This window comes from Lynx canadensis, chromosome A1 (genome assembly GCF_007474595.2).
Source record: "Lynx canadensis isolate LIC74 chromosome A1, mLynCan4.pri.v2, whole genome shotgun sequence".
NCBI classification, from domain to species: domain Eukaryota; kingdom Metazoa; phylum Chordata; class Mammalia; order Carnivora; family Felidae; genus Lynx; species Lynx canadensis.
Window position 1 is genome coordinate 130,240,352 of NC_044303.2, and position 18,614 is coordinate 130,258,965.

Genomic DNA, 18,614 nt, shown 5'->3' on the forward strand with positions numbered 1-18,614 from the left:
AGGACCCCTTTGAGCTCCTTCAGATCAGGGACCAGATGTTGTTTATCTTTAGTACCCTTATAATCTAGCACAATGTTTGACACATTAGTGGGCTCTCAGTAATTTACTGAATTGGATATATTTGATGGGGATAATGTAACCAGTTCACTATGCTCTGCTCAATATTGGATACTTCTGAACACCCAGTTACTCCTGTCAGAAACTTGGAAATTGTCTTTGATAACATTACCTCTCAGCATCCTCATTTAATCTGTCACCAAAGCAGTAACTTTTAAGATCTATACGATCTATAAGACCAGAACTTTTAAGATCTGTAAGATCAGTAGCTACATAACATAGGTGGTTATATATTGAAAAGATGGTAATAGAATAATTGTTCTTTTATTTATGCCTTCTTGTACTTGTAATGGAATTTCTAAAGGGAAAAGAAAATAGATTTGTACTGATACCTGAAGTAGGAGGTTATTTGAAGGCAGTATTAATGAAGGTTCTACAAGAGGTGTGAGAGGAAAAATCATTCATTGAGTCAATTTCCTGGGGGAAAAAGGAGGAACCCCTTTTAGGAGGCTGAGTGTCCTCTTCAGCAATAGTTCTAATGAAAATCACTAGGAATCAGAAAAGGAATATGAGGACCCATTTTGATGTATTATTCTAGAGCAAAATCAAATGTCGCAGTTCAAATTGGGGAGGATTATTATCCCTTGGAGATGATATGAAGATTTCACCAGAGGATTGACAGCTAATGAGAAGATTTTAAATTACCTTAACAATATGAATGGGCTGTGAAATAATACTAATTAAAGCAGGGGGAATATACCTTCCAATAAGTGCAGTGGGAAGCTGGGAAAGTTGAGTTCTAATCTAAAACTTTAGTGGCCAGTTTTGCCATTATTTAGTGATGTGCTCAATACCAAGTAAGATGAGGAGGTCTCTGAATTCTGTAACTCTATCACCCTTTTGTGAGGTTTTGATTTCTGTGTTCTTCTGTAGGTGTGATCACTTGTTTCTAACAGCTGCAGCCCCTATGAACAGAAAGGCTAAACTTTGTTTTTCTGGATATTAGATTTTTGCTGGATATCATCCTGAGACCTATGATGTATTGTTTAGAGTTATTGTTGGTTGTAGTCACTTTAAGTTTACCTCAGTTTGTACAATATGAGAAATACAAAATGTATTTTATTTTGTCACTTTTATTTAGTGTGTAATTTGCATTTCTAAGACTTAGTAATAATAAATAGTTTTGTCTGCTTTGGATATTTCTGGAATGGAGGACAAAAATTAATTAATGTTCTGATCTTATTACCTTGTAATTTTTCCTCTAAATTTTTCTTTGATGTCGATGGACCATTTCTCTGACTTCTTCCAAACTGTAGGAGAGGAAGAAGTTTTCCTCCATTGTCTCATACTCTGTGGCTGCATTTGAAAATTAAACTGACAAAGACAAGATAACAGGAGAAAAGCATACAAATTTAAGTTTTTCATGACACGGAAGCCTTCAAAAGGAAATGAAGATCCCGAGGGATTTGTTAAACCTATGTGTTTTTATGCTAGATTTGATGCACAGTGGAAAGTTGTGGAAAGATAATGATAGGGCACCGGGTATGAAGTAAGTGTAGCAAACTGGAAATTTTGCAAGGCCTGTTTGTTTGGATTCTTCTCACAGTTCTCTTTGTCTTTGGAGATAAGGATGCTGCTTTTCTCCCACCATAGTGGAGGGCACCTCTCACATGAAGTTTTTGTGACCTCATCCAAGAGTGAGGGACAGATGATAATGGGGTGTGACTGGGTGTAGGGAAGGTCACAGAGAGTCCTTCTTGCTTCTCCCTTTTTCTCATACTCCTTCAGTTTAGAATATTCAGTATGTCAGGGTGCTGTATTTTGGGGTAGGGTGTCCTGAATCCCATCCTAACTCTTTAAGTTGTATGACGCAATTGAAAACTCCATGAGATAGATGTACCTCATTGTACTTTGTGTGTTTTGGAAAATACTAAACACGAAGCAGACTTGAGAAATCTAGCTCTTATTCCATCTTTACCTCTAATTCGTGTCATCTCTCTGTCATTTGGAATTTTTGGTGGTGGTTTTCTAATTGCTTTATCCACTCAATAGCAATAACAATAGCCAGCCACAAAAGATACTTGTGAGAAATGTAAATCATTTTGAGAAAAAATCTGTTACCCTGTATTGTTACAGGATTTTTTACCTCAATCCCCGGCGTCCATTGTTTTGTCACTTCAAAGAATGAAGAGGTGGACACAAGATGAGCAGCAGGCAAAAGTTTATTAGAGTATAAGCTCAGAAAGGAAGAATAATTGGAAAGTTCTCTCTACAGGGAGGAGACACTCAAAGGTGAATAACCCACATCTACAGGCAAGGGTCCTTGTTTTATAAGGTTCTGGTCAGCACCCTGTTTTCTTCCACCTCGTTCATTCTCAGATTCTGTCCGTGCTAGCTGGATAACTCTAGGCGCTGGGATGTCCATTCCTGATTGGCTCGGCTCCATTGTGTAAGGAGTTAGACTGGTCATATTGTCCCATGTATAACGTAAGTTTTATGGTTTAGCTAGGTATTTTTATTGTCAAATTCCTGAGGGGAACCTGAGGGGACCAGGTTATATTCTTAAGAGGGACCTTACACCCTTAGGGGTTTGCTGTGGTAAACCGCTCCCAGCATTGTTCCAAAATATGTTTTTCCCCACCCAGGGACCTCAGGTCCTAACCTTTCCCTCTCTGCCTATTTTATCCTATCTTTCCCTATTATAGTATATATTTATATTCCCTATTATAGTATATACTATCTATCCACACTATTAGGTATATATTTAATATGGAAATAATTCATATTATTATATGAAGTAATTGTCTTGATCTGAAAAATGGTCTAGTATCAAAAGGGAGTTAGAGTTGACAACTATTACTACTGATTTTTGAACTTTATTGTCAGAGCATTGGTAATATTAATGACAGAATTAGAAAATCTAAACAACGAGCTTTATGGAAAATTAATGACTAAACAATTAATATAAACAATTTATACTTAATTCTTTATATTTAATTTTTTTTAAATGTTTATTTATTTTTGAGAGAGAGAGAGAAAGAAAGAGACAGAGTGCAAGCCGGGGATGGGCAGAGAGAGAGGGAAACAAAATCTGAAGCAGGCTTCAGGCTGTAAGCTGTCAGCACAGAGCCAGACCCAGGGCTCCAACTCACAAACAGCAAGATCATGACCTGAGCTGAAGTCGTACACTGAACTGACTGAGCCACCGAGGTGCTCCTATAGTTAACTCTTTAAATCATTACCTTAAAATATTACAGTATACATAGATTTTTACTGTAAAAGATTCACACTATTTCAGGCGTGTGTGTGTGTGTGTGTGTGTGTGTGTGTGTGTGTGTAGTTGAAAAGTCATTAAATGGCTTCTTTTACTTTCCCCAACTTTTCTTGCCACAGGTAATCTTTGCCAGTAATTTGGTATGCAACTTTATATCATTTTTCAATGCAAGGCATATACCTTAATAAATTAAGATGCTAGTTGGTGGTATTCAGTATTCTTTACACCCAAAAATCTCTTTGAAAAATTAAAAAGGAAGAGCACAGAGGTTAGTGTAAGGACATTTGTGTTCACCATTCTAAATTGCTTAATTGTTTTTGCTACCTGTTTTTTTTAAAGGAATAAAACAAAGTTGAAGTCTGTAATATGTATTCAAAACAATGTAAATATTTTATGCTAAATTCACCAAAATTATGTTAGTCTGTTTACATCTTAACTCACTTTTCCTACTCAGTAGCTATCTGTTGCTGATGCCCGAAGTTTGTTCATTTTGAATATTTACAATTTTCAGATATCTTTTTAAAAAACATTTTTTAAATTCTAAGATGTTTAGGTATGTGCATTAGTAAATCTCAAATTAATGGTTTCTGAAAAAAATAAGTTCCTGAGATTTTCTTTCAACAATACCTTTGAAACATAGATAAAATTACTTCCTGTCTCTCAGTTTCCTGTATCCATGGTAACTTGTTTTACTCACTGACTCTGGAGGAACCCATGTGAAGAGTGGTGTTTCCTGAGCAAACTGTGACTAAAAAAAAAAAAAAAAAAAAAAGTGGAGTGGGGGGAGGTCAACAGTGCCACAGAAAGAGATGGAGCTTAGAAATGTCGCTCTTCAGATTTAGAAAGCAAACCTTTACTTGAATCAGCCGGGTGTCAATAATATGAATTTCCTGTTCTTGGTAAGATTATTTATTTAAATATGAACTTTTAGCTGAAACGAAAAGTAATTTGATTTTGTGAAAAGCTGTAGTTTTGTTGTTTTGTAATGAATTTGTATTTTCGTAAATTATAATGTTATTTAATTGATATTACCTTAATTTGAAAAGGGGCATATTCTTTTCAAAGACCATTATCCTTACGTCATCATTTGTTATTTTTGTTATTGTTAATTATAATATTTTAAATTGGCTTAGCAAACATTTTGCAGTTCGTTCAGTTTGAATTACCATTTTGTCAAGCAGTGGGTTAATGGCCTGGAGGTATTAATTCTAGAACCCACTCCAAACTCATTATTTTATGCTATCACCATAGTAGTATTTATGATACCTAGTATTATTGGCTGATGTTAATAAAAATAAGCGAGATACAGACTTTTTAGTATTGTAAAACTTTGATTTGGAGAACTTTTTGATGATTTAAAGTTTTACCTTCTTTTTTTATAGCCAATTCTGATATGAACAGAAAAACCAAGAACAGGGCTATGTGTGGATTACATTTTTCTCTGCCTTGCCTACGACTTATTCTACTTGTTACCTGTTATCTTGTGTTATTATTCCATAAAGAGATTCTTGGATGTTCGTCCATTTGCCAGCTCTGCACTGGGAGACAGATTAACTGCCGTAACTTAGGCCTTTCAAGTATTCCTAAGAATTTTCCTGAAAGTACAGTTTTTCTGTACCTGAGTGGAAACAATATATCTCATGTAAATGAGAGTGATTTAACAGGACTTCATTCTCTTGTAGCATTGTATTTGGATAACTCTGGCATTGTGTATGTATATCCAAAAGCCTTTGTTCATTTGAGGCATCTATATTTTCTATATCTAAATAATAATTTTATGAAACGCTTGGATCCTGGAATATTTGAGGGACTTTCCAGTCTTCGTAATTTATATTTACAGTCTAATCAAATATCTTTTGTTCCAAGAGGAGTATTTAATGACTTAGTTTCAGTTCAGTACTTAAATCTGCAAAGGAATCGCATCACTGTCCTGGGGCGTGGTACCTTTGTTGGTATGATTGCTCTTCGGATACTTGATTTATCAAACAATAAAATTTTGAGGATATCAGACTTAGGCTTTCAGCATCTTGGAAACCTGGATTGTTTGTATCTAGGAGGTAATAATTTAACAAGAGTACCATCAAATGCTTTTGAAGTACTTAAAAGCCTTAAAAGACTTTCTTTGTCTCATAACCACATTGAAGCCATACAGCCCTTTGCATTTAAAGGACTTGTCAACTTGGAGTATCTCCTCCTGAAAAATTCAAGAATTAAAAATGTTACTAGGGATGGGTTTAGTGGAATTAATAATCTTAAACATTTGATCTTAAGTCATAATAATTTAGAAAATTTAAATTCCGACACATTTAGCTTGTTAAAGAATTTAATTTACCTGAAGTTAGATAGAAACAGAATAATCAGTATTGATAATGATACTTTTGAAAACATGGGAGCGTCTCTGAAGATCCTTAATCTGTCATTTAATAATCTTACAGACTTACATCCAAGGGTCCTTAAGCCATTGTCTTCACTGACTCATCTGCAGGCAAATTCTAATCCTTGGGAATGTAACTGCAAACTCTTGGGCCTTCGGGACTGGCTAGCGTCTTCAGCCATTACGCTGAACATCTCGTGTCAGAATCCCCTATCCCTGCGCGGCAGAGCACTGCACTCCATTAAATGGACTGAGTTTACAAATTGTGTTACATCTTCGACAAATGTATCCAGAGCTTGGGCTGTAAAATCTCTTCATATTCATCACAAGACTACAACGTTAATGATGGCCTGGCATAAAATAACCACAAATGAGAAACATTTGGAAAATACTGAGAGTGTTACTCTCTGGGAACGAAGTCGTACTTCTCCTGCCAGTAGATTCTTTCAAGAGAATACCTTTGGTAATCCATTAGAGGCTACTGCAGTGCTGCCTGTGCAAATACAGCTTACTACTTCTGTTAACTTGAACTCGGAAAAAAACAGTGCTCTACCGATTGATGCTGCTTCTGTGTCAGGGAGAACATCTCTTATTTGTGCACAAGAAATTGAAAAGTTGAATGAGGCTTTTGACATTTTGCTAGCATTTTTCATCTTAGCTTGTGTTTTAATCATTTTTTTGATTTACAAAGTTGTTCAAGTTAAACAAAAAGTAAAGGCACCAGAAAACTCAGGGGAGAACAGACTTGAATACTACAGCTTTTATCAGTCAGCAAGGTATAATGTAACTGCCCCGATTGGTAACACTTCCCCAAATTCTTTAGAGAGCCCTGGTTTGGAGCAGATTCGACTTAACAAACAAATTGTTCCTGAAAGTGAGGCACAGGTGATTCTCTTTGAACATTCTGCTCTATAATTCAACCTAATATTAGCTGTAAGAAAACTTCGGTGCCGTGGACATGAATTAAACTAAAGCCTCCTTATAGAATATAAACTTTACTTGGAAATATAATGAGTTATATGAGCTTAGCATTAATAAATACATGTTTTTAATAATTTGTGAATATTGTATTCATTCAGCATACATCTCCCTTGATAGTTGCCATATGAAATAATAATAATAGCTAATATTTCTGTGTACCAAGCACTATGCTAACAAATACTTCACATATCACTTATAATCCTTGTAAAGTAGTTGTACATTTTATAGGTAAGGAAACCTAGGGAGATTGAGTTTAAGAAACGGTCCAAACTCTCACTGCTTTTGACACATTTTAGATCTGTCTGATTCCAGAGCCCATGCTTTTAATTTCATGCTATACTGCTGCCTGGTGCTAATTGTGAATGACATAGGCATGGTTTGTCTTCTTGGTAAAGCTTGAAATCTAGAGGAGACACATGGTTTCTGTACAGGATGGTAAGTATTGTACTTGCAGGGTACTGTTGGATACAACATAAGTGGAGGTGAGAGATAGCTTTATGAGAGAAGTGACGTTGCGACTGGATCGTGAAGGGTAAATAGAAATGAAGAAAGTTTAATAATAGCTAAAGGTTACATCATATCATAGGAGGTGAAGAAAGAATCCTGCGTTTCATCAACTAACTGTATTCAGTATAGCCAGAGTTGTGAGTGGTGATGTGAGATTTACAGTTGGAGAGAGAGATCAGATGATGAAGGATGTTGTAATTTCATGTTTTTCCTTAAGGCAGCAGGAAGCCATGGAAGGATTTTAAACAGTGGAGTGACATAACCAGATTTACTGTTTGGAGAATACGTTCTTTCTGGAAGGAGCAACGAGACGAGAGGCAGGGTTAATGGGGCAGGAATATGAATCACCAATCCAGAGGAGAGGCACTAGAGGCCTGGGCCAGGATAGTGGCAAACAGGATGGATGGGTTCTGGAGCTACTTTGGAAGTAAGATGAACTGCCTTGGTGATTGGCTATGGGGTGGTAAGCGATGGGTATGTCAAAGATGGTAGTTTTTGGCTTAGCTATCTTTGTGTTACATTTACTGAGCAAAGGAAGGAAAAGGAGTGGGGATATGGGCAGGGACAGATTAATGAGGTCAATTTTAGGTACATTGAATTTGAGGTTCATATCTGGTCTCCCAAGTGGAAATATCCAGCAAGTAGAAGATTAGGAGAGATCTGTCTGGTAAAGGTCAGTAATTTGTAACCTTCCATCTGTCTCGTACACCGGAAGTATATGATACTTTCTTAACAGTAACATCAACCATTTGGGCCATGATTTTGGGAGACAGGTAAGTGAGGAAGAATAAGATGAAAGAGCTCCCAGGAGACATTAGTAGCCTTGACTGAGAACCTTTAGTGTAGCATAGATGGTAATTCAAGCCATGGAAACTATGTCATGTTTTTCTTTATTAGCTGAATTTCTACTTGTGTAACTCTGCAGAATGTTGGGCATATATTAAGTGCCCATGCTTGATCTTTTAACAGGGACCTGAACCACAAATATATCTTAAAATTTTTCTCTTGAGCATTATGTATTTCATGTTTGTGCTGTCCTTCCTCTTCCCTCAGATTTCTATTTTTTAGTATTTAATACTTTGCATATGAAATTAGCTTGAAGCAATCCAGGAGTGTATAAATCAAGTGATAATTACTGAGTTTGTGTTGTGAAACTGAAGTAACTATAAGAATGTGTTAGGTTGTCCAATGTACTTGCACATGGTGCTTCTCAAACTCAGAATCAACTCTGCTGTTAAAGCACAGATTGTTGTCCCCCACCCTGCCCCCCACCCCCTTCCCAGAGTTTCTGATGCAGTAGGTCTGGAGTGGGGCCTGTTGAGTGTGCAGTTGAACAGGTTTGCTGATACTGCTGGTCTGGAGACCGAGACTGGAGAGCTGCTGATGTAAAATACTTGAAAAGCAGAAAAGGATCTAAGGAATGGTTTTTGAGATGCACTAGAGATTGCAGAGAAATTACAGCCACACCTCCCCTGGCCCTGCCACCCCAAGAGTTTTCACTCTTCTGCTTTTCCCTGCCTAGCATAAAGTTTTGTCCTTGACTGTGATTTTAGCAGAAAACCTGAATACATTTTAAATAAATCTATTCTTACATAAATTGTTTCATTATAGAAGAGCGTGTGGTATGTTTCATCCTGAAAATGTTTTTAATACACTTTTGTTGCGTTTGTGTCCTCCCAACTCCCACAACTCCGATTAAGTGTTTTCACTAATTACTAAAAGTACATACTCTTTGGAAACAAGAAGAATTCAAACAATAGGGAAATAAGTAAAGCTAGGGGTGCCTGGGTGGCTCAGTTGGTTGAGCTTCCGACTCTGGCTCCCGTCATGGTCCCATGGTGTGTGCTGTCAGTTGCAGAGTCTACTTCGGATCCTCTGTCTCCCTCTCTCGCTGCCCCTCCCCTGCTTGTGCTCAGTCATTCTCTCTCAAACATTAAAAAAATCTTTTAATGGAATATTCAAAGTTAAAGGTAAAAACCTTTCCATGTTCCCCTTCCCCACCACCTAAACCACATCCTCTTGAAGATGTTAGAAGCAGCATACGTAGCTATTTGAAGTGAGGAAATATCCGTAAACAGTATTTTTCTTGACCTCACAACAAAATTTCCCCGAAATCAAAGAAACTAATTTAGTAATTTTATCAAGAATTTGTTTATGTTTTTATGTGTAATTTCTAATTGATGTAGGCTTAACTAGAAATTGTTAATATCAATTTATATATAGAACTGTAATTGTGCACAGTGGTATGTATTAAGTACTAGTTCTACTTTCTGTCAGCAGCTTTTCCTTTTAAAGATGTTAGCTTGTATGACACTCTTACACTGTTTAAAAACTTATTTAATGTAAAATTGATTCAAAGTGATACATGCACAGAAACTTTTAGCACTATAATTTGTGCATTTGATTATTTCACATTTTAAGCAGCTCTACCTGGAGCAAAACAGCAAAGTTAAAGCTAAGTAATATTCTAAATTAATATAGCTAAAGGAACTTTTCTTAAGATTTCTGTATTTCTCTACCATTGACTAAAGTGCTTTGAATAGAGCACTCAAGAATAAAATTGTTGTGTTTCAGAAGGATAGTTTTAGGTACAGATCCATTTTTTCCATTGACTTTTGTAAAAGTTGGTCAAGGTTGTAAGGCATACCAAAAAAGCTCCCCCCCCCCCCAACCCTCTCCCATAACAAATGAGAAGTAGAGAACTCAACTACAATTTTTTATGGTACTATACTTTGAGAATACATTGAAAATTCCAGTGTGTTCAAAAATATGAATCTCATTTCTAGGAACTTAATTGGGAACTTACCCCCAATTCCCTCCTAGCATCAGAGTAGAGAGATTTGGTGTTAGATTGTCTTTGAGGACTTGATCAGTAAGTACAAGACACTTCAAGAGTAGGCAGGAAATCAAGGTCACTGTTGGAGTGGGAGCCTGGAGTCAAGGAAGACTGAGGTATCTCATGGGTTTCTGCAGGTGAGGGGCGGCCAGTGTTGATACCTGGAGACTAAGTGGTGGGGCGGGGTAAGGGTGGACATTGTGAGGGAATGAAGGAATTGGGCAGAATTCAGTGGTAGTTGGGAAAGAGGATTTTTGGATACCTCTTTGTTCTCCATCACCTTTTTTCTCTCAGTAGAGTCCTCGACTTTCTCATACATGAAGTTCTGGGGTTATGTTATTGATCCATTCTTCCTCATACCTGTGTCTTGAGTCAGAAAAAGTTGGACAGATTTTTATTCTCTTTCCAATTGTCTTATATTTTATTTTAGGGGTGCTCTCAGTAGCATAGAACTTAATTATATCTCACCGACACTAATGTTAATACGTGACAAATATTTGCCCTTAAACTACCCACACCCATTTTTTAAGACTTTTATTGATACATAAAGCACCTACAGGAGTAGACACGCTTGTGTAGCCACCACTCACGTCAAGAAATAGAACCTTGAAACATGACGTATATGTGGACATTTCTTGAACTTCTCAATTACATAAACACCAAAGTATTTAAGCTTTGAGATGGAGGAGGACCCACATGTACTTAGGGCATTTTTACTCCGTTATCTTTCCTGCATCACAACAATAACAATAAAATACGCTATATTTGTTTTTAAGGGGTGCAAAAATGGGAGAAAAAAAACCCTGAGGAACCTTTTACAATGTTCTGAAAAACAGCTTTAATGCTAGGCCTTCCTACCAAATTGGTCCCCCAGACACTTAACCATGCCCTGTTGGACTTCTTGTTCCTTGTTAGAAGGATCCCTTTACTTGCTTTTTGTTACCAAAGCCATCTTTTGATCATGTATCAGTTTTCTGGTGCACCTTATCTTCATTTTGGTTTGAGCTGTGTGGTATACAGCACTTTTGCAGGAATTTAACTACAAGCCACAAATATCTTTTCTTATAACTTTAATGACAGCACATTGGCTTTTTTCATATGTCTGGAAGGTGTGTGTGTGTGTGTGTGTTCATGATTATATTGTATAGCTTTATCATCAACAGTGTCTAGCATTTACAATAGGAGGTCATATCCCCAAGCACATAATTCTGAAATCTCTATTAAATTATTTTATACCCCTTTTTTAAAATCCAAAACTGCTCTGTCAAGTGACTCATATAAGCATCCAAAAGAAGCACTGCTGGGAGTTTTTAGCCTGATGTTTTTCCCACACAGTTCTGTACCATCAGTCATCATCTTTTTATGGAAACTTAGTGTTGTCATTGCATATTGTTTTTCAAAGCATAGTCTTTCTCTTGAAAAATCACAGAAGGTGGCAGTTTCTTCTCATGTCATCATATGTAGATCATTATAGTTATTTCTTACTGTCTTAAAGATAATGGGCCTCTTTGTTTTGCTTCTATATGTGCACTCAAAAAATTAATTGAGGGAATAATTTATAATATAAAAAGCTTTTGTAAAGATTATTGTTGGATGTAAAAATCCAACTTTCATTTTAAAATAACTTTGTGAATTTCCACCAAGAATTTTTATCCTATTTCCTTGCCAGTATTTGTCAAGGGAACTAGATTTATTAACACTGTTTTCCATGATCATGTAGAGAATTGCTGTGTAGAAAGGATATATGTTTCCATTTAAGTGACAAAAGTATTTGCAGCTAGGTCCTGGAAAATATCTAGAGAGGAAAAAAACCTTAGTATAAAAGTCACCAGTTTTGTATCCTCTAGTGTGGTAGAAATTCTGAGACAAGACTGATGAGTCAGGGCTTTCTTCTTTTGCCTTTTTCTTTCAATAAACTGCTGTTCTTTGCTTAATCCTATTAAACTATTACCAGAGAAGTATAGTTAGGAGAATTTTTTATTTAGTTGTGGCTTATTGAAAGCTTAAAGTTTATGAGTTTCTTAAATTACCCTAATAGCTTCTTTGACCCCCTGTATTTAAGGTATAAGAATGCAAGACTTACTTCAAATATTAATTATTTGTGTGTGCTAAATAGTGTAATTGTGGTCTGGTTAGATCAGAGAAAATGCTAGAATGACTAAGATTCTGGTTTATTTTTTTCTTGGGTGTTCTATGAAAAACTGTTAAATCATCAAATTTTGATTATAAAACTATTCAGAAAAAGTACCTGATAATTTTGTGTTTCTGCATGCCTGTTTTCTTGCAAGGTCCAAGGGGATGAAGATATGATATAGATACAGGAGTCCATCACTTAACAGAGTTTGAAACACATGGCCCATGATGAATAGATCATTTCAATGAAAAATAGAACTATAAAATACTCAATACAAAAATGCTAATAAAAATTGGCTCATTAGAAAGAAAGTGTTCATTAAGTCTAATATTGTTTAGGGTAATCAAATGAATATTACAAATTTCTTTTGTACCTTTGGGGATTAAAACTTTTATTTTTCAAAGACTGTTTTGAACCCGTGTAGTTGGGTTCATAATAACACAAAAGTATAGAAATAATCTTAAACCAGCATAGTAAACACATAAAAAGATGGATTGATTTTTTTTTGTTGTTACCAATTAGTTTTCAAAGGCAAAGAAAGATCAGTCTGCATGAAGTTCCTGCAATTCACATATTCTACAGGTACTTTTATATACCCAGAAAATGCCTTAAGATGCCATAGCTTTAGAAAATACTAAGACAAGATTAAGAACTATAGTTTTACTCGTGTCTTTAACTGAAAAAGTTGAGTTTATTGAAAGCTATGTGGAATTGTTTTAAACAGTCAAATAATATTTAGTACTGTTTTTCATGCTCTCCTCTATTTAATGTTTATATGTGTGTAACGTCATTTATAACGCATTTAAAGAACAAAACAAGTGGATGTTTAAAAAAGCCTGTTTTCTTTTCTGTAGTATATTTGTAGCTTGTGTCTGTGTGAATAAATTAATGTATCTACCAAGTATGTGAAAGAAGAAAAGGAAGAGTATTTGTGACAAATAAAAAGGAAGAAAACGTTCAGGTTACTAATACTTTATCCCCTTTGGTTTTACTTTCATTCTCCTCTTTCACCCATGATGTTAACCTTTCTTTGCATTTTCTGAAATGAGTGTTTCAGAAATAGATTCCAACACAGCTCCGTCTATTCTCTTTTCTGCTTCATGTTTAGTGTAATTAATTGTAATGTGTTATCTGTAACTCAACTATCCATACTTGTAATTTCCAAAAAAGATAAGTAAAAATAATATTGCCACAAGAAAATGAGGGAGAGCAGTTCTTGAGCTTTGGGGGATCATCAATTCCCATGATTATTTATTGAGTGTTCACATTATGCATAATGTCCTGTGGGACGTAGAAAAATATAACACATGGGCTCTGCTTACAGTTAACTTAGAGCAGACATGTAGGCATGAAAAATTAAAGGACATTGGGAGAAAGTAATAGATGGCACAGGAGTTGTGTGTAAATGAGATGTCCAGACGTTTTATGCTACTGGAAATTCCAAGGACAAAGCGCTTACTTACAGTGAGTTAGAGTGGCCAGGGAAGACCTGAAGAAGGAAGTGTAAGTTAAGGTGAATAGAAAAGGGAGGAAGAGCCTTGTGAGGAGCAGGAAGGGAGTAAGCAGGTCTCTGAGCAGCTTTTCTATTCAGGAGATGATGACTTAACTGCCTGAAAGCCATGGAAGAAGGAGTAATGCAATATAACTTGGGAAAGGCGGGTTTATTAGAACTTGAAGTTCTTAAGGAGAAAGAATGAAATGTAAGAGACTGTGATAGCAGGCGCGCATTTGCCTCCTTGAAGTCATCATAATAAATGAGTTACGTCAGTTGGATCCCACTTAACGTTGTGAAATGATAATAAATTTATATCAAAATTACGGTTTTTCTATTGACGAGGTGCAACTATCCTAATGATATCAGTGCAAAATGAGTTAACTTGAAAATGCTAAGATCTCAAGTGATGGGAGTGATAAGGATTCTGAGGGTCAGTGATGAGAATTGGAGAGGAATAATTCGCCACTGCTTCTTTAGCACTGTCTGTCCATGTGACAGGATGCTCTCACTTCAGATAAATGCGACTTAATAAATCAGAGATACCTGTAAAATGGAGAAAGACACTGAGGATATCATAATTTGATTAAAAAGAAAAAAGGGTGGGCACCTGGGGGCTCAGTTAAACTTCTGACTTGATTTCTGCTCAGGTCATGATCTCATGGGTTCGTGAGTTTGAGCCCCTATTGGGCTCCAAGCTGACACAGGGGAGCCTGCTTGGGTTTCTCTCTCTCTCTCTCTCTCTCTCTCTCTCTCTCTCTCTCTCTCTCTCTCTCCTCCCCCCCCCCCCCCGCATGCACATGCACTTTTTCTCAAAATAAATAAACATTAAAAAAAAAAAATCTCATTTGTTGCTTGATTTCTTTGTCCTTCCTGTAGACTGTTAGTCAATAATGAGCTTTTGCACTTATAGCACAGCCTTTCTCAGTCTTTTCCTCTGAATTAGAGGACAGGTAACATTCAGATGTGCAACACATGACCCTGTGAGCATTCAAAGTTATCTGCTTCCTTTAAAGTTAAAAGCTTCCTTTAGTTTCTGAGTCCCTTGTAGTAGCCATCTTTTCCCCCCCAATATCAAAAGCTTTTTTTTCTTTTTTAATTTTAATTCCAGTATAGTTAACATATACTGTCATATAGGCTCCAGTGTGCATTATAGTGATTCAGCAATTTTAGAGATTACTCAGTGCTCATCTTGATAGTATACTCTGATCTCCTTCACGTATATCACCCATCCACCCACCTACCTCCCCTCTGGTAACCACCAGTTTTCTATAGTTAAGAATCCGGTTTGGGGGTTGTTTCTTTCATTTTTCCTTTGTTTTGTTTTGCTTCTTAAATTTCACATAAGTAAAATCATATGGTATCTGTCTTGGACTGATTTCACTCAGTATTATATTCTGTAGATCCATCCATTTTTTTTCCAAAGGCAAGATTTCATTCTTTTTCATGGCTCGGTAATAATCCTTTGTGTATATATGCCACATCTTCTTTATCCATTCATCTATGGATGGACACTTGGGTTGCCTTCATAATTTGGCTATTGTAAATAATGCTACAGTCAACATTTGGGTGCATATATCATTCTGAATTAGTGTTTCACATTCTTTGGGTAAATAGTGTAATTACCAGATCATAAGGTAATTCTGTTTTTAATTTTTTGAGGTAGCTCTAGACTGTTTGCCACATGGCTGGGCCAGTTTGCATTCCCATGAACAGTGTACAGGGGTTCCTTTTTCTCCACATTCTTACTAACACTTGTTGTTTCATGTGTTGTTGTTTTTTTTATAGCCATTCCGACAGGTATGAGGTGATGATGTCATTATGGTTGTGATTTGCATTTCCCTGATGATTACTGATGTTGAGCATCTTTTCATGTATCTGTTAGCCATCTGGATGTCTTCTTTGGAGAAATGCCTGTTCGCATTTTCTGCCCATTTTTAATTGGATTGTTTTTGGGTGTTGAGTTATGTAAGTTCTTAATATATTTTGTATACTAACCCTCTATTGGATATGTTATTTGCAAATATCTTCTCCCATTGAGTAGGTTGTCTTTTAGTTTTGTTGATTGTTTCCTTCACTCTGCAGAAGCTTTTTATTTTGATGTAGTCCCACTAGTTTATTTTTGCTTTTGCTTCCCTTGTCTCAGGAGACTTATCTAGAAAAATGTTGCTTTGGTTGGTGTCAGAGATATTACTGCCTGTGCTCTCCTCTAGGATTTTTATGGATTTAGGTCTTAAATTTAGGTCCTTAATCTCTTTTGAGTTTATCTTTGTGCATGGTGTGAGGAAGTGGCCCGGTTTCATTCTTTTGCATGTAGTTGTCCAATTTTCCAATTCCGCTTTTTGAGGAGACTGTTTTTTTTCCATGTTACGTAGTCTTGCAGGTAGCCATTTTTTTGATCTCCAGTGCTTATCATGATGTCTAACACATATTAGGGACTTGTAAAATGTTTACTAAAACGAATTCATTTACTAAAATGAATGTTTAATAAAATAAATTAGGGACTCATAAAATGTTTACTTAACTGTGGTGATCCATTCACCAGGAAAGGTCGGCTAAGGTAAAATTACTTACTCGAGTCCTTATTTTTTTTTTTTTTTAATTTTGTTTTGAAAATAAATTGGTATCTTGGTATAAGCCTACCTTTTATTTATTAATACTCACTGAGCCAATCTTCTCATATCTGCCCTAGTGATAATAGCAAGATGTCAAGTTTTGTCCGGAGTCAGCATTTTAATTTTTTAAAATCTCTTAAGTATTGTTTTTTCTGCTCTTCTGCTGTGCTGTGGAAGCTGTATACAGACTAGCATGGAGTTTAGCTATTCTTTTAAGAGTCTAGATTGTTGCATCGTTGTTCATGTGAACTGTCCCTTCTTGGTAAGCACGGGTTTAAGAGATTAAGAACAGGGTGAGATCTAAAATTACATGGTGAGGCTCCTGGGTGACTCACTGGCCTACTCTTGATTTTGGCTCTGGTCACAGTCTCGTGGTTCATGACTTCGAGCCCCGTATCAGGCTCTGTGCTCACAGCAGATCCTCTGTCTGTCTCCCTATCTCTGCCCCTCCCCCACTTGCTCTCTCTCTCTCCCTCAAATATGAGTAAATGTTTAAATAAATAAACGCACCTGGTTCACTCTAGCTACCTTCACTTCTTCCACATTATATGCTAGGTTTGATACTACATTTGAATGATGTGCTCAAAAAGGACATTAGACGATGGCACACTGAGAAGAATACTTATGAAGTGCTAAATATAACTAAATGTGTAGCTCAGAGGAAAGAAAAAACTCAGCTGTTTTTCACCGGGGGAGAAAAAAAACCCAACTAATTGTTGTCCTTTGCTAGAGAGGTTATATGTATAAGATTAAGTGAGTACAATGCCTTTTTCTCCCTTCTTTTCCTCCTCCAAACCTATTTTTCTTTCATTCCTGGTTTATAGCTCTCATTTGATTTGTTTCCATTTTAAATGTCTAATCACATTTTAAAACATTTAATTCAGAAAGGTTGTCTAGTATGGAAAAATAAGATTGATTCTTAATTTGTAAATGACAAGGGCTGAGAGAGTATTGTGTGAGTAAAAAGCGAAGCAAAGTGACAATTTGATGAATATTCAAAGATTTTTAAAAATACTGTAGGTAAAATAAATATTTTAATTAAAAATATCTTTTTTAATGTTTATTCATTTTTGAGAGACAGAGCACGAGCAGGGGGAGGGGTACAGAAAGAGGGAGACACAGAATCTGGAGCAGGCTCCAGGCTCTGAGCTGTCAGCACAGAGTCTGACACGGGGTTTGAACCCATGAACCACCAGATCATAACCTGAGCTGAAGTCGATGCTTAACCGACTGAGCCACCCAGGCATCCCAAGAAATCTATTTTAGAGGCTTTGTTTTAACATGTTACATTTACGCATTTGGAGGTCATGTTTTTATAACAGCTTATTACAAAGGAGAAAAAAAATAACTTCTTAATGCTTATTTTTTTTTTAAATAAATAGGTCTTCTGTGTGCCAGTAAGTGGAAGCCTCTTTTGGCTCTTTGTTATCCCTAATATTTGGGGGTACTTTTCCCAAACTGACTCATGAGTGGTAACTGCAGTACATCTTATGTGTTTGTTTGTTTCTTAACTTGAATGCTTTGAAAACAATTTTTGTGTAAAATAATTTCTGTTCCTGACCCCAGGACACGGCATGGATACTTCCATTTCCATTCTTCAGTCCTTCCTTCTCTCTCTCTTTTTTTTAATGTTTATTTTTGAGTGGGGATATTGCAGAGGGAGCAGGGGATCTGAAGTGGGCTCTCCACTGACAGCAGAGACCTTTTTTCATTTTTATTTTTTTCAATATATGAAGTTTATTGTCAAATTTGTTTCCATACAACACCCAGTGCTCATCCCAAAAGGTGCCCTCCTCAATACCCATCACCCACCCGCCCCTCCCTCCCACCCCCCATCAACCCTCAGTTCTCAGTTTTTAAGAGTCAGCAGAGACCTTTTTGAGAGTCCTCTCTTCCCATTCAGAGCCAGCCCATGTACCTTTCTACTCTGGGCTTTAGTCATTTTTCTCTTTTCTGAACTTGTAGTCTCTGGTCACCCCATCTTGGCACCTAATGGGTACTCCAGTGCAAGTATGGTTTTCCTGCTGTGTTGGAATTTAATCCCCCTCCCATTCGTAGGTCTCTGCCTCTTGTGTCCTTTTTGTGCAGAACGAGTCACGTTCCAGTGGAAAAAAAAAGTGACTGCCCCCTGACTGAGGTTGCCTCACTTCACTTACCCCTACTAGACAGTCTGCTGGTAGAGCTGGATATCCAGGTGGGGACAGTGGAGGGAATAGGGAGGGTGAACACCACTGATTGCCAGACTGGCTTCTCCTCCAAGCCTGAATAAGCATGTGCAAGCTGAGCGGAGTTTGGACCTGTACTTCTGATCTCTGTCCAGTCTTCTTCTATGGGTATCATTTTC

The 18,614-nt window shown here is 36.7% G+C and overlaps 1 protein-coding gene across 2 annotated transcripts in view; it reads left to right on the top strand.

Annotated features, from left to right (window-relative positions):
• The window catches only part of IPO11 (importin 11), a 194,925-nt gene that overhangs the window by 136,326 nt on the left and 39,985 nt on the right, over positions 1-18,614 (top strand). The window contains exon 28 of one of the 2 annotated variants that reach the window (XM_030321834.2): positions 5,767-6,760. The exons of the other annotated variant lie outside the window; for it this stretch is intronic. Within the exon in view, the coding sequence (XP_030177694.1) occupies positions 5,767-5,788 (22 nt within the window). The 3' untranslated portion in view covers positions 5,789-6,760. Of the gene's footprint in view, positions 1-5,766; positions 6,761-18,614 lie in introns of those variants that run through there. 2 annotated transcript variants of the gene reach the window in all.